General features: G+C 40.0%; 1 protein-coding gene across 4 annotated transcripts in view; it reads right to left on the bottom strand.

Annotated features, from left to right (window-relative positions):
- Plcb1 (phospholipase C beta 1) overlaps positions 1 to 23,695 on the bottom strand; it is a 671,407-nt gene that overhangs the window by 188,204 nt on the left and 459,508 nt on the right. For all 4 annotated transcript variants that reach the window (XM_021195155.2, XM_021195153.2, XM_029535965.1 and 1 more), the window contains 2 exons: positions 20,185 to 20,285; positions 18,527 to 18,693 (listed from right to left, as the gene is read on the bottom strand). In XM_021195155.2, the coding sequence (XP_021050814.1) occupies positions 18,527 to 18,693; positions 20,185 to 20,285 (268 nt within the window). The remainder of the gene's footprint in view (positions 1 to 18,526; positions 18,694 to 20,184; positions 20,286 to 23,695) is intronic.

The raw sequence follows: 23,695 nt of genomic DNA, 5'->3' as shown, positions 1-23,695 counted from the left end.
TGAGTGGCAAGTGTGAAGGCTGGACCAAGAGCTCATGCTGGACCATGAGAAGAGAGAGCTGCGTGAAGCTGACTACATCTGTCCACTCATCTCTCCTAGCACTGTCCTAAGTAAGAGCCACGGACTATGGAAAGTGGGACATTTTGCTGTATAGACAGTTGGCCTTAATCTGCCTACACTGCATCAGTCCTAAAAATAGCCCTGAGTGTGACCAGGAAAAGAGTCTTTCCTATGATTTACTTATCTCTCTAAAATGTGTTACTTTAATCTTTTTTGTTAGAAGAAGCCGGGCTCTGGCAGATAAATGACCCATCTGGCAGAGGCGTGAGGATTAGGGTCTTTGATTTGAATTTGTCTATCAAGGTCCAAAATTCCTTTCCAGATTTAATTTATATTCTAATCTCTGCTGGCAATTTAGAGGAGTCCTCCAGCATTTTCTTTCTTCAACCTATGAGTCTTACATCTAGGAGGTGAAAGGTAAAAACACAATAGAAAATGTGTTATGCCAACCCTGGACAGTAGAAATGCTAAGCAGGAGGTGACATTGTTAGTGGGATTTGCAGATAGTATGCAGGTTAGCTTTTGAAGGGTAAGAGATGCCAAATGCATGCAAATATCTTCAAAGCGTTTTAGCGCTGGGAAATTCTGCCTTGGAAGACAGATGGTCCGCAAGTATCATAGCACAGCTGAGACGGGAGAACTGGACAATGCGTCTGCCAGTTAGCATGGGCACCAACCACATTCTTTTGTGCCAAATGCCAATTAGGCAGGATCTGGCACTCATATGTTTGGATGTCACTGGGATTAGGTGGATGAAAAACCATTCATCATCATTCAAGCCCCGCTCTCTGGGTAATGATAGCAGAGGTCGCTGGAACACTTCCTGCCCAAGGGCTTAACACCTTTAAATCACTTCCAAGTGCAGCAGCGAGACGCCATTTCTTGGCTTATGTTTATTCCTGGTGCTATGACCCTTGAGGATTCTGCTAGCTCCTCTCAGGGAAAGAAGTACAGATGGCAATGACATGGCTTACCCAAATCTATCTGCCTGCTTTCAGAAATAATCATTAAATGTTCCTCTTTTATTTTATTTTATTTTATTTTTTTTGGTTTGGGCACGGGTTTTCCTATAGCATATGTTAACTACCTTGGTTTCTATCTAATAGATGAAAATTTCTGACTTTTTAATTTTTCTCCAGATTTCCCAATCCTATATTTAATATGGTCTACACATGTTCTCCTGCATTACTATTTTATCCTAAATTGAAAGGATCATCCATTCTATGCACTGTAGACTGTAAAACCTGCCCTATACCATGGACAAATACAAGCTAAGGTGATGCTCACCGAATGCTTACTGGCTCTGCGCAAGAGCCTTTCCATAGATCAGTCCCTGTCCCTACTGCCACAGCTCTCAGTGACTCTGCACTTTTCTCAGTTTCTTGAGTTGTAGTTGTTGATGTGGTTGGTGTGAAAGTTCTTAGGGATGACACCTAACTTTGATTCAGTACTTTCCTTTCTCCAAAGCATTCTCACATTTGTGAATTTACTTACTCCTCATGGGTCTGTTTGACCAGTCAAAGAAGCTTTTGCTATTTAACTTGACAGATGAACTTTGACTTAAAGAAGACAAAACCGCCCATTTAAATTGACACGGAGAGATAACAACAGTCTAGATTGGGTCTTTTGTTTAAAAGCTAGTTGTGGTGGCTCATACTTGTAATTTCAGTAGCTGGGAGGCAAAGGCAAGAGGATTGCTATAAATCTTGAGTCCAGCTGTGCTACACAGCAGGTTCCAGGCCAGCCTGGAGTTACATAGTTCTATATAGTCATATTATATAAAGTTATATAGTAAAATGTTTGTCCCCAAACAAACACCCTCCAAAAGAACAAAACAAAGAAGGAACCTTCTCATTCTCCATTTCCCTCTACTACAAGCAATGCCTCTGCCCCACCCCCTTACATGCTAGGCATGCACCCTGAGGTCATCATCATCCTTAGTCCCCTTCCCTTTTAAAATACAGCCTTACTAGATTTACAGGTGGAGTTTAGGATTGCCCGGGTGCAGATCTACCCTTTGAACTGAGGGTTTCAGACGGCAGGGAGTGAGCTCTACTGCATTTCACCAGTGTGCTTTTTGTTGCACTGCTCTGTGGTTCTGACCACAACGCAAAGGAGGAAAAGTCTTTTAGATCCTTCACCATGATGTCTAAGTCAAATGGATGCTGACTTTACAATGCAAAACCTTCACTCTCCTTAATCCCATCTACTCTGAAGCACAAAGGCAGTCTCAGCTGTATTTTCTCCCAAGTTTTCTGAGGAGGAACATTGAACCACCCTATCGTTTCAAGTGTCATGAGACTGACCATCCATCAGGGAAACCCTGCTCTGCAGATGTCTGGAAGCACAAGAAGGAAATAGCACTTTCCTCCTCCAAAGCTTTCAGATCATCCTGGGATTATGTCTTTGCCACTATAACCAATTTCAGCAGTTCTTAAGTTAGTTGCACAGTACATGGTTTTAAAATCAAAATGTCTGTGGCATGGCATCAGGTATCTGGTAAAGAAAGCAGTTGTGTGGATATCCTGGACCAGGGAAGGCCTCTTCTTTGACTAGGTGGAGACTGGCCTGCTTTGTTTTCTTCTGCACTTAGGATCAGACTTAGGGTGCAGACATGCTAGTTAAATGCTTTACCACTGAGCTACACCACCCAGATACCATTTTACATTTGAGACTATGCCTCAAAAGTTTCCCAGGCAGGTCACCGAGTTGAGATCTCCTGTGTTAGCCTCCTAAGTAACCAGCGTCACAGACTTGCGCCATCAGGTGGGAAATTCCTTTAAATTACTGCAATCAAGGTAAACATTTGTTTTTCCGGTAGGGAGACTGTAGTAGGTGGCATCACTGTCAAGGAGGAACTATGATTCAACTTCCACTTGCATCTCTCTACTTGATGCCTTCCTTGGGAGTTCCTGGAAGTTAGGACTTCCCCAGAGCATCCTCACAGTGGATGATGGATGCCCAACCTACTAATATACTGTTTGCCCCACTACCGAGCTCTGCTTGTGCACAGTGAAAACAGAGCTTCTCTGGATGCCCTTTTCCTCCTTCGCAGTCCTGTGGCCTTTTTTTTTTTTTTTTTTAAAGATTTATTTATTTATTATATGTAAGTACACTGTAGCTGTCTTCAGACACTCCAGAAGAGGGNATCAGATCTTGTTACGGATGGTTATGAGCCACCATGTGGTTGCTGGGATTTGAACTCCGGACCTTCGGAAGAGCAGTCGGGTGCTCTTACCCACTAAGCCATCTCACCAGCACCCTGTGGTCTTTCTACTGCTTCCAAGGATTACATCTCAAATGTTTTTGGTTTCCATTTTTTTTTTTTTCAGTGTTGGTTCCTAAGGAAATGTGGAAAAGAGCGTATAGCAACATGAGTATACAGCATCTTTGGCTTATTTTCTATATGCTAGCTGCAGTATTAGGTAACGTGGTTGATTTTGTCTATTATCCAAAACTAAATCTTGTTCCTGAGCCTGGAGAATTTATATATATTTAAAACTGGAGTTCTAAAGATTGCAAGGGTTCAGAATTAAGACCTAGCTCTCAGAATTGCTGAAGACTCTTAAAGAAATCCTCAGTTATCTCTGGCTTCCATTTGATAGCCATTTAATTCCTCAGTTGTGTGTTAACATGGATTATCCAGTCTTGTTCATTGTGATCACGTGTCTTAGTTAGGGCTTTACTGTTGTGAACAGACCATGAAGAAGGCAACTCTTATAAAGAACAACATTTAATTGGAGCTGGCTTACAGGTTCAGAGGTTTAGTCAATTATTATCAAGGTGGGAGCATGGCAGTATCTAGGCAGGCATGGAGCAGGAGGACCTGAGAGTTCTACATCTTCATCTGTAGGTGACTAGGAGAAGACTTGCTCTCATGTGGTTAGGAGGAGGGACTCATTGCCCACACCCACAGTGACATACTTCCTCCAACAAGGCCACACTTCCTAATAGTGCCTCTCCATGGGCCAAGCATATTCAAACCACCATATCACAACTTGTCTGTTCCATATATTGAATGTGTGTTCCTCTTATTTGGTGTGAATGACACTCTGGGGGTTGCATTGCTGGAGACAAACTGCCTGTTGATTAGCATAGGTCAGCTTGTCTAGCTGATCCTCTTACTGAACAGTGAAAACAGAGCCTTCTATCTGCAACTGAAACAGCATCCCATCTCTCTACAGCTGAAAGGTGGGAGGTTTAACAGCAGCGACTGTCATCACCATGTCCTGATGGTAAGTTTCATGGTAGGGAAAAGAGCTATTTGCATAGTCTCAAGACTTCACCCTTGAAATGGCAGGTCATCTTAGGAAAGATTTTGTGATGAGGGAAGAAGCCAGAAGACACCGTAGGTGTCTTGGCCCACCAGGGTCCCTTCCCTTCCCTTGAGGCTGCCATTCTTCTTCGCCTTTTACTATTTTTACATTTCCTGCATGGCTATTTTCTGAGCAGAAGGAATTTTTGTTGTGACAAGACAAGACTGAGTTTCTGGCTAGTGTCTAGCTGCTTAGCGAACACTGAGGTCATCAAAGGAAAGGTCAGAGGAGGAAAACACAGACTTCCTGGGCTAGGCCTCTGCTTCCCCTCTTAGTCCAGGGCTTCTGGGAATGAAGGAAAAGCAACAAGGGAAAGAAGGTGCTGGAAGTTACCTGGTCTACCAGGCAACAGCAGGCACACCATGGCTGTCCCAGCAAAAGGAGGTCTTAGTTCATTTATTTGTTTTTGTTTTTTTTTTCCCTATTCTTAGTCCATTTCAAATACTTCAGAGAGGTCTGTGAAGATAAGAGTCTCAGAGTGAAGAGCAGTTTTCAATGCACATACGAAGGACAGTGCCATTCTTCCCTAACCTTCCACAGGGGCTAGAAAGTCAATAAGTGGAATTTAAGTAGGATTCTAATCAATACAACGCTAGAGCAGCTTCCAGCGGCTTCCTCAGTCGCAGTAAATTAAGGCATGAAAGAATTAGCTAAGGCATATAGTTTTCGCTTGACGTTGTCCTGGGAGAAGCTGGCTTTGTCCCTTCATTTTAGTTCTGTCTTTCCTGCAGGTGCTGTGTGGGTAATCTATGCACACACCTTAATTGTGAGGCAGATCTTTAAACCGGTCAATATTTCCTCCAGATGAGCAGTTTTACAACTGAACATCGTGTATCTCCTGGGGTTTGAGGCACAGCGCCTGCAGGAGTAGGCAGCAAACTGCAGAAGACACAGGGGAAGGGAGGGCTGTCACCACCCACTTCTAGGACACACTAGCTTCTTTTCTTGTACTCCTAATAGTGCTTTTGGCAGTTTTATTCCCTCTACACACTGGTTTTCTTGTAATCCTTTGTTAGAAGAAACCCTGAGAAAGCAGTGGTCTGGCAAGGGCAAATTTGAGAACCATGGGTAGAGATGCAATGTTGGCACACAATGTCAGCACTGTATCTCTTTTCTAAGAACTGCTGTGGGAGGAGGCCACACGAGACTCTAGAGCAACTGAGGGCAAGAGGGAGAATAGGAGCCTCAGTCACAGTAGAGTTTCTTTTTTACCTGCTCCTTCTGTGATCTGAGAGTTAAGTACTAAATGGCAAAGTCCCTCAATGTCAAGAACTCCTGCTTTAAGTCTCAGGATTAGTAACAAGGAAGATGCTGGGAGAAGGTAGGGCATGCATTCTAGGGTTGGGCTACAGTTCCCAGAGATTTCAGGATAGCTATGAATGCACTGAGAGAAAGTTCTACAGTGCTATGGCAGATGCTGCTGGCTAGGGTTGGAAGGTGTGTGCCAAGAGAAATGAGAGGAACACCCATGTCACTAAACTGCAGGTGTCATCTCATTTCACAGGAGAACAACCCAAGGATGGAGCAAGGAGGGCTTCCTTCCTTTGTGAAGTTTACTTGCTTAAGTCTGCCATGATGTCAAACATTTTCTTAAACTCCGACAAGACATTTGATTTTTCAAGTATGCACATGGCAATAGTAATAGTAATAATAATAATAACAACAACAACAATGACAATGACAACAAATTTTTGGGATAATGTTTCAAGTAGCACTGATGAACTTAGACCTTCTATGTATCCATAGGTGACCCTTAACTCTCTGCCTTTGTTTCCACTTCCCAAATGCTGGAATTATAAGAGTGCACCACTGTTCCTGGTTTCTATGGTACTGGGATGAAACCCAGGGCTTTATGCATGCTGGCCCTCTACCAACTGGTGTTCTAACCCTAGCCTACCCTTATTATGTCTGCCAACACATCACTAATGTTTAATCTTCCTAAGTGGATCTTGTCACCCTCTGATCAGCATGCCTTCCGTTTGCTCTTCACCAGTTCGCAGATCTCTGATTGTACTTTCTGCTTCCATTCGTCACTTTTTAGATTGTTTTCATAAGGGAAATCATGCAGTACTGGAGGAAGGACAATTCTCCATCACATCTTTTGAGCTCCTGGATTCACATGCTCAAAGCCATTGCAAACCCTGACTCTTGGCTTGTTGGATAAGCACACCCATTTCTGTATTTCAGTTCAATGTACATTTCTGTTGCTTTTCATTGAAGGAGCACGCTATCATGCGCAATACTTAGAATCTGCCTTCTTCTTGGGATGAATAAAGTTCCACTGTAGTTGGACTTTGTAGGGATTTAAAATAAACAGTATTGCAGACACAATCTAGCTATCCCTCCTTGTTTCTACTTCATGGAAAATGCTTGGTGTACCTGAACTTGTAATGCTTTGCTTAAAACCAAAATTTTGCACATCATAATTTTGAGTTTATTTCAACTCTTAAACCATTAACTCCCTAGATACTGATCAAACACTAAAGGGAATTACATACCTTCAGCTTTACAATTTAATGGCAATAAACCATATAGTACATGTAGTACATATACAAATAGTACATATAGTTATATAGTATAGCCTATAAGTAATTTATGAGGAAGACTTGGTGAAGAAGAAGAGTGGAGCTTGAAGCACCTGCTAGTACTGTGTTCTGTTATATCAGTTAAATTATTCAACAAATACATACATACATACATACACACACAGACATGCACACACACACACACACACACACACACACACTCTTTATAAAAGAGTAAGAGAAGAAACAAACTCAACTGTTTTATTTCAGTTTTGCAGTTTAAACAAAAGTGGCTTTCATTTATCGATATCCATTGAATGCTGAGGTCTGCATCCTATTATCAAAAGTACCAATATAATTGTCTTGTTTTTCATACTAACTTTAACTCACTGTTTTTTTTTTTTTCTAAAGAGTCTAAGTGATTAAAAAGACATTAGTCTTCAAACCAAAACATCCATGAACATCTTGTTCAGGAGAGGCAAGGGTCATTCTGCATTCCCTAGTCAAGCATAGTTAGATCTGCATTCAGACAATTAGGCAAGGAAGAAGCATTTGGTGAAAGGGACAGGGACATTTCTAAATATATGACATTAAAAAAAAAAAAAGAGAAGACAAAAGTCCCTTGAGAATGGTATTTTCTACTACAAGATTCCAATTCTCTCTTTGTGGAAATCAAGTATGTAAATATTAGGCTTAGAATGCACAGAAACCCTTGGACTTTTTGTAATGAATAAATGCATCTCTCCAGGCAGAGATGCCAGAGTGCATATATGGCCAACAGGGTAACCACAGCTGGATAACAGGCAAAGGCTGTTCTCTTCTGTATACTTCCTCGTGTCCCATTTTTTAGACAGTCTGTATGTATATGGTTTTGGTGTTCAGGCTTCTGGCCATGCTAATTTATTTATTTAATTTTTGTCTTCTACTTAAAAATCTTAAATCATTCACATGATCTGGGCATGGCATCAGAAACCTTTAATATCAAAACCAGGGAGGCAGAAGCAGGCAGATATTTTTTAAAGTCAAGACCATCCTCATCTCTAGAGTGAGTTTTAGGCCAGCTAGCAATATACAGTAAGATCATAACTTAAAAACAAAATAAAACAAACAAATCAACGATGCCCTCTAAAACCAGCTCCCCAGAAACTAAACATTAGCATACATTATGTATGTATATTATTTAACCATTAAAAAGTCTAGTTTAAATGTATTTCTGGAATTCCTGGGAATCATCAAGTCTCACAGGCTAGGGAAACAGATAGGCTAATAGTAGATCTTCACCTCTTCCTCCTTACTTGCAAATCTAATGGTCAGGTACAGCTCTGTAGCAGACCACCTGCTGAAGCCTCCCCTCTTTCTTCCCTTATCTCCTGCATCATGCAGCTCTTCTTTTCCAACTTCCCTCCTGACTCATCCCTTTGTATGAGTTCTCAACTCCAGCATGCATTTCCTGGGAACCCACCAGCCAAGCCTGCCAGAGAAGCCAACAGGCCAGGAAAAGCAGGTAGAAGACTTCCAGATGTTCACTCAGCTTCCTCTCTTCCAAATAAAGTCCCTTAATCTCACCCCCAGCTCATCCAGATTTCCTGCTGTAGCCTCTCCGCCCTTTCTGCTCTCATCCCCAGGGGACTAAGGAGATACTGATGGAGCATCCTCTCTTCTTCCTTCTAGGAACTCCAGTGCTTTTCCTTCCTTTGTAGCACATCCCAATTCCTGTCACTCCTAATACTTAGAAATATATTGTATCTGGAAACCCAGTGGCCGTATCTAGCAGGATCTCAGAAGCAGTCCCTACCAGGCAAGTCACAGCCACCACACTCTCCTAAGAAACAGAAAGGGCAACAGAAACCAAGGAACAAAACAAACATCAACTTACAACGACAAGAACAGATATCAGCATCTAGAATTGCAATATCTCAAACCCAGATCCCTAGATATCAACAAAAAAAGCATACACAGTAACAGCCAGGACAATATGTCTCCACTAGAGCATAGCAACTCTAATACAATAATCCCTGAGAAATGCAATATAAGACAATGACTTCAAAATAGCCTTTATAAATATATCTATCAGAGGTCCTTAAATGAAAAACATGAATAAATCCAGTAAAGAAATCTAAGAAAACAGTGGAAGAAAAAAATGAATAAAACTGTTCAATACCTGAAAATAAAAACAGAATTAATAAACAAAACCCTGACCAAGGGAAATCTAGAAATTTAAAATTCAAGGACTTATACCAGAACTTCAGAGGCAAGTCTTACCAATAGAATGAAAAAGACAAAAGACAATCTCAGGCATTGAAGACATAATAAAAGAAATGGATACTTTGATTAAAAACATGTCAAATCTTAAAAAAATATCTAGGTATAAAACACCCCAAAAGTCTTGGACACTTTAAAAATAACAGAAAGAAAGGAAGAAGAAAACATAATAGCACCCAGGTAAAGATACAGAAAATACTTTAAACAAAATGATAGGAGAAACTTTTCATGACCTGAAGAAGGAGGTGCCTATCACAGTTGAAGAAGCATAAAGAACCCCAAAAAGATTGGACAAGAAAAGAAATGCTCCTTACCACAAAATAACCAAAACACTGCAACAAAGAAAAATATTAAATACTGCATGAAAAAAGGCAAAGTAACATACAAAGGCAGACTGATTAGAGTTACACCTGACTTCTGATTGAGACTCTAAAAGTTAGAAGGGCTTGAACAGATGTTCTAAAAGTCTAAAGGACCAGGGATGTCAGCTGTCTCAGTTAGGATTTTATTGCTGTGAAGAGAAACCATGACCATTTAATTAAGGCTGGCTTACAGTTCAGAGGTTTAGTTCATTATCATCATGGCAGGACGCATGGAATCATGCAGGCAGATATGGTACTGGAGAAGGAGCTGAGAGTTCTACATCTTGACCCACAGGCAGCAGGGTAAAGGCTGGGCCATATTAGGTCTAGCTTGAACATATATGAGACCTTAAAACCTTCACCATTAAAGCCTGTACCCACCATGACACACTTCCTCAAACAAGGCCATACCTTCTAATAATACCACTTCCTATGGGCCAAGCATTCAAACATAAGAGTCTAAGGGAGCCATTCCTATTTAAACCACCACACTAGCCCAGACAAATATATCCAGCAAAATTTTCAATCACAATAGATGGTGATGATGATGAAGATGATGAAGAAAAAGAAAGAAAAAGAAGGAGGAGGAGGAAAAGGAGAAGGAGGAGGAGGAGGAGGAGGAGGAGGAGAAGAAGAAGAAGAAGAAGAAGAAGAAGAAGAAGAAGAAGAAGAAGAAGAAGAAGAAGAAGAAGAAGAAGGAGACGTTCTATGCTAAAATCAAATTTAAGCACTATCTATCTACAAATTCAGCTTGTATAGAAAATGTTACAAGGAAAATATCAACCTGGAGAGGTTAATTACACCAAGAAAACACAAGGAATAAATAATATTAGGGCAACAAATCATAAGAGGAGAAAAAGAGACCACCACAACAGTATAAGAAGATTCAACAAATACTACCCATTGATAACTCTCAATATCAATGACATAATTTTCTCAATAAAAAGACACAGGCTAAGAGAATAGTTGTGGAAACTGTTCCATCCTTCTGCTGCATCCAAGAAATATACCTTAACACTAAGAATAAATATCATCTTAGAATAGAAGAATGGAAAGGGATACCCTAAGCAAACGAACTTAAAAAGCAAGCTAGTGCCAAATAGACTTCAAGCCAAAATAACTAGAAGATAAATGGAAGGATACGACATACTCATCAAAGAAAAATCTACCAAGAGGATAGATTTCAATTCTTAACATTTATGCACCAAGCACAAGGGTACCCAAGTTAATAAAAGAAACACCAGTACAGTATAAATTACCTACTGACCCTCACACACTGATAATGACCTTTCAGCTCCCCACTCTTGGTATTAGGTCATGCAGACAAAAACTAACCAGATAAATACTGGAGCTAACTGATGTCATAAACCAAATGGACCTAACAGATAACTAAAGAACATTTACCCAAACACAAAAGAATACACTTTCTCAGCTGTGACAGGCTTTTCCCTGTCCAATTACATCAAAATATTAGTGTAGCAGGAGGCCTGTGATTGCACAGGGAAAGGGTAGGTGGCGCTAAGAGTTGCAGAGACAGAGAGCATCTAGGAAGAAATGGGGAAGACCAAGATGGAGGAGGACAGATAGGAAGAAGAACCTGAACCAGCATGGCTTTAGATAGCCACAGGAAGTTATGATCTCATAAGACTAGAATAATTGGGATAATTTGTCTAACCTAGGTGGGCAGCTTTTATCATTATCAATTGGTTCTGAAATTATTCTATTGTCATTTTGTGAATTGAGAATTTACTGATATATAAATCTCATTGGTTAATAATAAGCTTCAACAGTTTTGCTTCTACTCAGTTGCTGGGTTGTCTGGCAGCTGACTGTGGAGTGGACGGTTGTTGCATGGGGCTGGCGTGGCAGCAATTTGAAGAGGGACTCAGGAGCTCCGGCCCAGAGAGACCACCTAGTTGAAATCACCCTGCTAGAGCCATGTGGTCTGGTGGTATACTACAGTAGTGCTGGAAGCCTGCCAGTCTTTTTTAATATTTCCTGCAACACTCAGATGCTCATGGAAAGCTCTCCAAAACTGACCAAATACTCAGATACAAAGGAAGTTTTAACAGCTATAAGAAAATTGAAATAACACCTTGCATCTTATCTGAATACCAATGATTAAAACTGGATATCACCAACAAAAGAAAGCTTATAAACTCATGAAAACTGAACAACTCACTACATGACACTGCTTGTGTGACAGAGAATGTGAGACTAAATAGCCCAGGGACCAAGGGCAAAAGCAAATACTACTGTCCTAGAAATACAACGTAGCAATAAAAGGGCTGCCAATGACATCATGGTGTACTCATAGATCAGTGTGTTGCTCAGCCACCATCAGAAAAGCTTCCTGCAGCAGGTGGGAGCAAATCCAGAGACCCACAGCCAGACATTATGCAGAAAATGAGAGACCTTGGACACTCAGCCCCAAATGGGATGTGTCCACCAAATCCTTCCCCTCAGACTTCAGGAAGCCACTTGGAGGAGGAGGCAGAATAGCACACAGAGAATGGAGAACAGAAAGAAAGCAAGGCCCTCTAAATTAATGTCATAGATGGGCATGCAAACTCTAGGTCAGCATGCATAGGACCTGCACAGGTCTGCACCAGATGGGGTCTTTGAGATGAAAGGCACATTCTCCCATCTAGCCCACTGAAAAATTATTTTTTCCAAGGGAGTCTTGCTGAGAATACAAACCACTCTTAAGAGTCAGTCTCATGCCCTGCAGTAGATGACCAACAGGAAATAAATTAAAGGACATCTTTGGAGGTTTACTGTCTGACAATGCAGTGTCAAGGCTTCTTAATTTTTCCTCTCTTTTATGAAAAATATAATTCAATGTTGTTTTTATTTGTTTTTACAGTGTAGATCCTTTGCATGTATATATTATAGATTTTAGTTTTATGGGGTTGATGAGTATGTGAAAGAGCGTATTTCTGTATCTGTGTCTGTGCCTTTCCTTAAGGACATTTCCTTCTGTTTGGTTGCTTTGTCTTATTCTGATTTTTAAAATATCTCACTATATTTTACTTATTTTGCTATTAACCCTTAAACTCCAGATTGTTTTTAAGGAGAAACAGAAAAGGTATGGATCATGATGTGAAGGGAGATGAGGAGGGACTTGAAGGAGCAGAAAGAGGGAAAACATAATCAAAATATATTGTAGGGGAAAGACTATTTTCAATAAAAGAAAAACATATTTCTTAAAATCAGAGTTTATATTTCTAACAAATATTTGTTACATTCACAATTAAATAAGTTTCCTATGACTCACACTAAAAGTTAACTTGTAATTTTCAGGGTATAGAAGCAAAATAGATAAAACAGACCAAGTTTATCAGTCAGTATTGAACTTAACACCAACTTAATTGATTCTTGGGTACGCCTGAGAAAATATTCAATATGCTAGCATTGGGGGAAAACAAACTATGACATCATATTGGATTCTGGTATCTATTTTATCATGTTTTCACTGATAAATATACAAGAAACACCTGATTTAAAGTACAACTGGTTTCACAAACGGCATGCCTTCATTAAGTCTTGAGTAAGCCATTTGACTACAAAGTCTTGGCTTTGCTCTCTAAAAAATGTTCATGTGCATTTAAATATTTAGTCACTCATTTATTCACTTATTATCTGTGGTAGTGCTGGGTCTCAGGGTTCCCTTCCTGTGAGACAGTGCTCTACTACTAAGCTGCATGTCTAGCACTCATATGCATTGTTAAGTCACATGATTAAAGAAACCATTTCCTTAGCTCTCGAACCAGCCACCATATTCAAGTAAACCATGGCTTTCTAAATTTGTCCTCCGTTAACTGTGACTCATACTCCCCTAATAAAAATGAGACAAAATGGTTTTTGCTTGTTTGTTTTTAAAGAAAAGAAATCCCAAAGTCAGATACAACAGGTTAGGAACTACAAACTCTAAATTTATAACACTGATTTTCATTGTTTACCATAATATTTCAAATGTTTAGTTTGTTTCTTTTCTTTTTTTCTTTGTTTAATTTTTGGGACAGTCTTTCTATGTAGCCCTAGTTATCCTGGAACTTACAGAGATCTGCTTGCCTCTCCCTCCTAAGTTCTGGGTTTAAAGGCATCCACCACCTCACCTGGCCTCAACCCTTTAGTTTATAAAGTTCTTCTCTGCTGTACAGATAAATCTCAAAATCTTTCTCCTAATAACTTTGAAACTAAAGCGAACAAACAAGAAGAAACTCTACTCTTTCTTGTTCCTATGAGCTGTGGGAGCAGCACTCAAAATGTCTTGGAATACTCACGATCAACACTGTTTTCTTACTCAAGTGGCTGGATTAAGACATAAATGCTGCCATTAAAGAAGACTTCCTCTGCGTAGCTAATGGGAATTTAGAATAACAACTGTCTGGGCTGTTTGTCCAGACACACTTGTCTGTCCTGTGATGTCTTCAGACTCAGCATGCATGACTGCATAAGTCCTGTCTTATTATTATTATTATTATTATTATTATTTTTAGTGATAATTATATAAGGATGCTCAGGATAACTGATTGAGTGCATGAACAGACAAAAGTGTTATCCTTGATGCCCGGAAAATCTCCCATTCATTTCTGTTAAAATTAATTCAGCTCAGAGATTCCCTGGATCTTCCCTATGGGGTTCCACCTCTCAGCTTTCTACCCATCCTTAGTACCTCTCAAACCCTGGCTGCTCAATGTAGCTCCTGTAGGCTAGGTCAGCATTGCTCAGTACCTTGTTGAAATGTTGAATGAAGAATCTAAATTTGACAAGGCATCCAATGATGCTGAGACACATTAGCACTTGAGAAATAAGTTATTTATGTTTATATCCTACTGTTATTGAAAGGAGGAGAAAACTTCAAACCCTTCTTTGTTGCTCTTTTAGTGTTTGTTAAGAAAGGGCTTTGCTGTATAGCATAGGCTGGCCTTGAATTTGAGATCCTCCTGCCTCAGTCTCCCAAATGTTGGATAACAGGTTTGTGTCACTATGTCCAGTGAATACAGGTCTTCAGCATCGAAACTTTTATCTTTTGATCTGTTGTCGCTACATTTTTTTTCATTAACAGTTTTTTGTTTGTTTTGAAGTTTCTGAGTCTTGCTCAAAATACATTACTTTTCTTAATATATTTTTCTCTTCTGTTTTTCTTTTGGATGCTGGTCCAAGCCTAAGTATCCTTTTTCTGGTTTGTTGGGTGTCCTCCACCATGGCTAACTTTTATGCTGGCTTAACTCAAACAACGTTGAATTCTCTCCCATTAAGCTCCCAAATATGAATCTTAAAAGACAAAACAAAACAAGGCAAAACAAAACACTTATCTCTAGTTTATGAGGTAAGATCCACAAAGTCACTGGCTTTGGTAGCTTTTGTGGTCATTGAGTTTCCAGGATCGTAGATTTTTGGGGAACCGTCATTATCAAAGCCACCGAGACATTCCACTATAGCTTCTATTTTGTCTTACTTTAAGTAATAATGGTAATCTATTAGGTATTATGTGTTAATCTAACCCAAATCACACACTTTCACTTTATCCTTAAAATAGGAAAGTTATCAGGGGTTCTTTTTTGTGTATGGGCTTTGGGGTTGAAGTGGGCCTACTAAAGCCTCTTATACTTTGACTAGTTGACTACTGGAGAGTTGAATATCTCACTGGAGGGAGGGTGACAGCCCTACCCAGATACAACCAGATTAGATTATTTTTCACTTCTGTCTCATGAAGTGACAGAGGTTCATCTCCTACACTTGTAAGTGGTCAGCATCTCTCCAGTCTTTGTAGTATAGGACAAACCTATCCTTCCCATGTGCTACTTGTGGCTTCTGTGGAGATACACTAATCTCATCTCATCTCATCTCATCTCATCTCATCTCATCTCATCTCATCTCATCTCATCTCATCTCATCTCATCTCACTATTATGGGGAGTGATCTCACAAATGCTTTATGTAAGTGATCAGGCCTCAACCCCCAGCCTATAATATTGCATTCTTAAGTGGGTCTACTTTATAGGTCAAGGGGGAAATAAAAGAAGGTCTAACACACAAGGACCTATTATGATCTAGAGAGCAGCTAGGTGGAACACACCAGAGGAATTAAAACCAATCTTCAACACTTCAATATCTGGAGGAGACTTAACACTTGACCGTCACATCACATGGGTCAGATGCTTTCTAGTGGGTATAATTTATTTCAAACTCACAAAGGATCAGTGAAAAATGTTTCCCTCTTCAGTTTTGCCGGAGAACCTCATGCATGGAGAGGTTATGTGTCAGGATGACGTGCACAGTGCCGTCGTCTCTGGCCACTGCAGCTATTGGTTTCATGAGCAATGTCATTAGGCCACAGGGAGGCCTGCTGGTTTCACAAAAGCTTTTCCTTGTCACATTGTTATGAGCTCATCCTTTTTAGAACTCATTCTGGAATTGTTCCACCACTGAGTGTTAGCTGTTCTTGGAAAAGTCAGGAAGTTGTCCTAGCTTGACAATAAGAAGCAGGCATTAGGAAAAAGAAAAAAGAAAAAAAAAAAAAGACATCTTTGCTCATGCTTGCAGGGAGCCCTGCCAATGACAAGGTCAAAAGTGGGCTTGTGGCCCCCTTTCACTGACCTCACCTGAATGGCAACAACGGAAATCATGTTAATAACTGGGGCAAAATGCTTGGCCAAGAACACGGAAAGGCTGACAAAGAGTTGTCTAAAAATTCCTAATTAACGGACTGAAGAAAAAAAAATACGATTTTGTTGTATGCTTAACACATAGCTTCCTTTTCTTTTGAGAGGGCTGATTCTAGGACAAATACAATGTGTGAGAAAACTTCATCCATCTACCCTCATTTGTGGTTTGTGATTGCTATTTGTGTTACCACATGAAGTGCCTGCATGGTAACATGCGGTTCAGTTCTACTCAGTGACTGGTTCACCTGTGGTTTGTTTTTCCCTATAGATTCTAGGCATTGCAGTAAGGTGAGTCATGATGGATCAGTCTCCCGAACGAGGGTCTTTTAATCCAGAAGAGAGTCGGCATCAGTGGTACAGATTTCGCCAAAGTTCTTGTTTGAGGACTATGCTATTAATATAGTTAGAACACCCAGCAAGAAACTTTATGATCATATTTTGTTAATTCATTTCCCCAACATACATATATATGCCCCACCTGGGGATCCATCCCATATACAATCACCAAACCCAGACACTTTTATGAATGCCAACAAGTGCTTACTGACAGAAGCCTGTTATAGTTGTCTCCAGAGAGACTCCACCAGTACCTGACAAATACAGAGGTGGATCCTCACAGCCTGCCATCGGACTGTGAACAAGATCTCCAGTGAAGGAGCTAGAGAAAGGACCCAAGGAGCTGAAGGAGTTTGCAGCCCCATAAGAGGAACAACAATATGAACCAACCAGTACCCCCAGAGCTCCCAGGGACTAAATCACCAACCAAAGAAAACATATGGTAGGACTCATGGCTCTAGCTGCATATGCATCAGAGGATGGCCTAGTCGGTCATCAATGGGAAGAGAGGCCCTTGGTCCTCGGAAGGTTCTATGCCCCAGTGTAGGGGAATGATGCCAGGGCCTGGAAGCAGGTGTGGGTGGGTTGGTGAGCAAGGGGAGGCAGGAAGGGTTAGGGTGTTTTCAGAGGGGAAACCAGGAAAGGGGACAACATTTGAAATGTAAATAAAGTAAATATCTAATGAAAAAAATCTTTAAAAAAGGTATTTAAAAATAATTTCCAGGTAATTTAAAGCTGCTATTATGATGTCATTTTATACTACTTTCTTTTCCTACCAAGATTTTAATTTGAATCTACCAAAATTTAAGTAAAAACAAACAAACAAAAAAAACCTATAGGACCAAATTTCAGAATATTCTCTACATGTGGAAAGATTTATCAGTTAGTGTAAATTGGAATAAGATATGATTATAGCAGACTGAATATTCTCTTTAGTTTTGGAGACTTGGAGAAAAACAAACAAACAAACAAACAAAAAAGGAAAGAGAAAGCCAAGACAAACTCATGGGCTATTTTACAGAACTTTCAAAAAAATGACCCTAATGGAATAACTAATTTAGTTAGTTAATTTGCTGCATTAGAAAAAAAATTACATTCAATTACTGTATAAATTTGGGGAAAAAAATCACAAAAGTCACTAGATATGCACTCACTGATAAGTGGATATTAGCCCAGAAACTTAGAATACCAAGATACAATTTGCAAAACACAAGAAAACCAAAAAGCAGGAAGACCAACAGGTGGGTACTTCATTCTTCCTTAGAATAGGGAACAAAATACCAATGAAAGGAGTTACGGAGACAAAGTTTGGAGCTAAGATGAAAGGATGGACTATCCAGAGACTACCCCACCCAGGGATCCATCCCATCATCAGCCACCAAACCTAGATACTATTGCACATGCCAGAATGATTCTGCTGAAGGGACCCTGATATAGTGGCCTCTTGTGAGGCTATGCCAGTGCCTGACAAACACAGAAGTGGAGGCTCACAGTCAGCTATAGGATGGAACACAGGGCCCCCAATGGAGGAGCTAGAGAAAGTACCCAAGGAGCTGAAGGGGTCTGCAACCTTGTAGGTAGAACAACAATATGAACTAACCAGTACCCCCTGAGCTCGAGTCTCTAGCTGCATATGTAGCAGAAGATGGCATATTCAGCCATCATTGGGAAGAGAGGCCCCTTGGTCTTGCAAACTTTATATGCCCCATAGAGGGGAATGCCAGGGCCAAGAAGTGGGAGTGAGTGGGCAGGGGAGCAGGGCGGGGAGAGGGTATAGGGGACATTCTGGATAGCATTTGAAATGTAAATGAAGCAAATATCTAATAAAACTTAAAAACAAAGAAAAAAAATTGGGGAAAAAAGATGAAGCATTTAAAACTGTGAGGCTTGCGCCACAGACAGAACTAGAAAAGTTAGTCACCAAAGTTAAAACAACGACCAAGTCAAAACCTACATCAGGCTAAAAAGCTGCAGGAAAGGGATGCATACTACCTTTCTTGGCGAGGCTGCTGTTGGGCTCATATTTCTCAATCAACACTTGGACCTGCTCCTGCTTCAGAGGTGGGTAAAGTATTTCATTTAGCCGAGGATCTCTCTGCTTAAGGTTGATAAAATCCATCATCTGATCAACAGTAAGGTACGGCTTGCTTTTGGCACCACTGAAAGTAATGGAGACACAAGAAATCACAGTCTGTTCCACATCTTGTGTATGCATTTGACAATGGAGAAATCCAACTGTGCCACATCTGGAAAGTCTATAACGCAATTCTAACCTTGCCCTAAACACATGCTCCCCCCCCCCCCACACACACACACTTCCACTTCACAAAGCTTGATGGGTTACCACTCTTCCTAATTACCACCACCCAACCTAGAGAAGAATCAGATGACTAACAACATCTTAATCACATGTAACATATAAAGATATACTGCTGATTTATCACTTTAAAAAGAAAAAAAAAACCAATGTGCTTGAATATGACTTTCCTTTTTATCCCACCAAAGTTACAGGTTTACAAGAGTTTTTACTGCTTGTATTTGCTTATTTTGGCTTGTGGAGACTGAGACTCACTTTGTACCCATTTTTTTCTTGGTGAGTGTTACAATCCAGGCCGGCTTCAAATTCCTACTAAGCCTCCCAATTCAGCTTCTTTCACAGAATGATAATAACAATTTATATTATTACGTAAAGCTAAACACGCAATCTTATTTTATCCTTAAAATAACACTGTCATTAAATAGTGTTATTCCAATGGCTATTTCAATTTAATTGACAACTCATGATAATTCAATGTTATAAATATTGGGGCTGCTCAGTAAATGTTTTATGGTGATGAAATCACAAAGGTGTTCAGTGTACAAAGTGACAGTCAGCGGCAGGGCTTCTCTGGCTGCCAGTTACTTCCTTTACCAGTATATCAGAAAAGATAAATTGTGCTTCCATTTAATGGGTTCCCCCCCCTTGTCATCTATGTGTTTCTTCAAGAAACAAAACCTAAGGGCTAGAGAGATGGCTCAGTACTTAAGGGCCCTTATTCTAGCAAAGGATCTAGATTTAATTCCCAGCACCCACATGGTGTCTTATATAACTGTATATAACTTCAGTTTCAGGGAATCTAACTCCCTCTTCTGGCCTCTAAGAGAACTAGGCATATACGCAGTATATAGGTATCCATGTAGGCAAAATAGTCATATACGTTAAATAAAAATACATCTAAAAATGCAATGTTTATGAATGTTTATAATTCTTAAACTCAGAGAAAATCGTATGTTGTATGTGAGGGAGCTTAGTAATCTAAACTTCTTTATACTGATACCGTTGACAGGAATACAATATGTAGTGTGCAGTCAAGAATCTGTCTGTTACATGAATCTTTCTTTTGTATGTTAAGACACTTCCTGCTGTATCATAAGCTTCAGTCTAAACCGAAGCCAGCTAAGCATGGGAAAATGACATCCGGGCCCATACATGTGTCATAGTAAACACATGCTCGTAAGAGAAGTAGCAGCTTGTCAGGGCCAGTAGCACATTATCACCTCCTTCAAGCTGCTGCTGTTGGACAACCTCCTTCTAGTCATAACAAAAGCCTGCCCTAGACACTCTATCATTGTAAGCTAGAGAAAAAGTAGATTAAAATGCATCCTCTTACAATTCGGAAAAGATGTTATCAATTTCAGGTCGGGGGCAGAGATTGTTCAGGAAAACTCTGTATACATCTGGAGTGAAGTCCTCCTGGGGAATGGAATCATTCTGGGAAGGAAAACAACAGGGTGAGCAGCAGCTTTCTCTAGTTCCCTTCCTGATTTCCCTTTTTCCCTCCCCTCCCTTTTCTTACCTGCTTCCCTCCCTCCCTCCTTCCCTCTCTCCCTTCCTCCCTCCCTCCCTCTCTCCCTTCCTCCTCCTTTCATTTGTTTTTTTCCTTTTTGCCAAACCAGGCCAAAGGATCCAGAGAACATCTCTGAGGCCAACTCTAGACTTCATGTAGAACCTGACTTTGGCATGCCAACAACTACTTTTCTGTTGATTTTTAATTTTATTTAAAGCTTACCACAGTTAACACAGTTTTACTCAAGTAAATTACATTTAGGAAGACAGAATCTGTTCATTAGAAACGCTTAACTTACCTGTCTGCCCTTCCCTCATTCCCTTCTACCCTCCCTCTCTCCCTTCCTACCTTTCTCCCTCTTTCCCTTCCCCCCTCCATTGAACCCCCTTGTTTGCTTTCCCAGTGCTGAGATTACAAGCATGAACCACCAAGTCTGATTTGTTTATGTGGGTCTGGGGATCAATTTCAGGTTCCCCTACCCTTTACTAAGTGAAGCACCTTCCCAACTCACTTTATTCTCCCTCCCTCCTCCCTCCCTCCCTCCCTCCCTCCCTCGCTCCCTTCCTTTTTTCATGTTTGTCTGTTTGTCTGTCTTCTGTCCTTCTCTCTACCCAGTCTTTTCCTTTGTTTTAGATCGAGTCTTCCTCTTTAAAAGCAGTGGTAGAAAACATGTAGCTTTCTTTTTAATTTTAAGCATTTGAGTATATACACTTTTATGCCCTTTATCAGGATTTTGAGTGAATACTTTTAAAAGTGATGACTCTTTAGAAAGGAACGGGTTTATTTCATTTTACACTTCGAGGTTACGGTTCATCAGTGAGGAAAGTCCGGGCAGGGACTGATGCAGGCACTCATGCAGAGACCATGGAGGAGAACTGGGTTCCGTTATTTGTTATGTTGTAAGACACTTTCCTAGGCGGAACAGCCCCAGCCATTATTTGCTTCTGATTGCTCATTGTCCCATTGTTTGGGAAGTGAGCCACTGATATAAAAGGCCACTCCTACGACTTATGTTTTGTGTTTGGTTGGGCTGCCATGGAAACCGGAAGCATGGATCTGAGCCTTTGTTAACAGGAAGGACATTTTTCATGCGGCTTCCCATTTCAGGTATGTGCTTGAACGATTATTTTTATTTTCAAGTCCCCAGAAGAAAGAAAACACACTTCCTTTTAAACATAGTCATATATTTTAACTGTATTTTAATAGAAAACTAAAAAAAAAAAATCATTGTTTGAAATTGTACGCTGCCTCCAAACGGAGCAGAACATGTAGCTCAGCACTTGGCAGAGTAGGGTTCCCATGTTTGTGGAATGAAAAAAAATGAAGTAATAGTTCCTTATCTAAGTTCATTTATAGGAAGCAAAGGATACTATTTTAGAAAAATGAATTTTGAGAAAACAAAGCAACGCATAAGAGCATACGAAAGATCTCTGTACCAACTTCGGATGCTTAGACATAGCTTTGAAATGAGCTCAAGAGCTCAGGTTGAAGAACATCAGAAATCCTCCTCAGGGACTTTATTGGTGTTTTGCCGCTCATGGAATGGAGACAGGAGCAGCCCAGTTATAGGCCTTCAGAATTGTATTTTGCTCATGAAAAGAAATGCCTCTGACTGGAGGATGCCAGTTTCTGTCTGTCCGAGTCAGACACAACCTTCTCTTGCTTTTCTAGATAGGCAAATTGACTTGGCCAACATTTTGGTTGTGAGAGGAAGATTTAAAATCTTTGGCAAAAAAAAAAAATATTCAATGGTACTACTACCTAACTCATGTACATTCAACTTCATTGCACTTATGAACCCCAAGTGGGATACCCCACTCTGCTAGGAAACATCTCTCTTCCTGACATCATCTAGCAGACACAAGCTGATCTCATCGAAGGGCCTCATCTACCGTGGTCTGACTCCTCAGTTCTTGCTTGTCAGTTTTCAGGGTCTCTCTGAGCAGACACACCTCCCACTTGGGCTGCACTGTCCCGTTGCTCTATACTTCTGTACTCATCCCATACTTCAATACTCATCTGTGTTGTGTTCTCAGCTGCACAATTACCTCTGCTGTTCCTTGAGCACTGGCTAGAACTTGCACTGTTATGAATATATATTGGTATGTGTATATTATGTATATTAGAAGTTGTCTAGTATATATAATATGTAATATGCAATATATGCAAGTATCTGAACCAAAAGAGGGAATCTTGTTTCATGACTTCATCTGGATTCAGGCATCTAATATAAAACACCTTCTGTTGCTACCATGACTTGGACTTTTGAAAATTAGATTAAGAATGCTAGTATAATTTGAAGTATTATGTTGTGAATTAGGGCAATTGGTGTAGGAAACATGACACATTAAGGCAGATGTGAAGAGCTGACACTTTTCTAGTTATGTTCTTACACAGGCAGTCTTAACAGAGAAATGACGCTAAGAATTTCTAATGTCAGCAATAGTATTTCCAGATCCTATGATCTTGGTAGCATTATGTTCACGTGTGAAATAAATAAAATATAGGAGATACATATAGACTGTGTATATGCATATACATAATATACTCATAAGGACCACAAGCATTAATACGGAGCACTTGCTGTTTGCTAAGCAAGCACCTCCTGAATATTTTTATTTGGTCGCTGGGGCTACTTTTTACTGTTAGCATTTTACTGACATAGCAAGGTGCTAGGAAGTTTCAAAACTTTCCTGAGGTCCTGGGTAAGCCAGCTAGAGTGGTGGCAGCAGGCACACCTTGAGTCCGAGTGGTTCAAAACTATAACTCACACCATAAACCCATGAACTTAATGTTCATATTCACTTCAGGATGGTGGTTTTATTTTTCTGCGTTACATACTTGTGTATTTAAAGAATCACTTTATGATGAATTTGTATTTAACATTCAAAAAGTTTTAAACTATATTTTATTAAAGCAGACTCTAATAGAGACCATAGATTTATTATCATCATTATCTTTTTTTAGTATTTTATTCTATGTGTATGGTATTTTGTCTGTGTACCATATGCATGTTGAGTACTCGCAGACCAGAAGAAGTGTCAGATTCCTTATAATTAGAAGTAGTTGTAAGCGAACGCTGGGAATCAAACCTGGGTCCTCTGGATGAGTAGCAAGTGTTTAGTTGATGAACTACCTGCCCACTCTAGCTAGTGTTTTATAGTGCATTATTAACCAGTACATTTTAGATAATTGGCACTTTTGTATATTTTTGTCTTAGAATCATAAAACAAAAGCTGAATTAGCCAGAGGCCATGCAATCACTACAAATAAATTGCTCATTTTATATTGAATTCTTTTTTTTTTTTTTTTTTTTTTTTTGTGTGTGTGTGTG

This window comes from Mus pahari, chromosome 3 (genome assembly GCF_900095145.1).
Source record: "Mus pahari chromosome 3, PAHARI_EIJ_v1.1, whole genome shotgun sequence".
NCBI classification, from domain to species: domain Eukaryota; kingdom Metazoa; phylum Chordata; class Mammalia; order Rodentia; family Muridae; genus Mus; species Mus pahari.
This window is presented reverse-complemented; position numbering and strand designations above follow the sequence as displayed.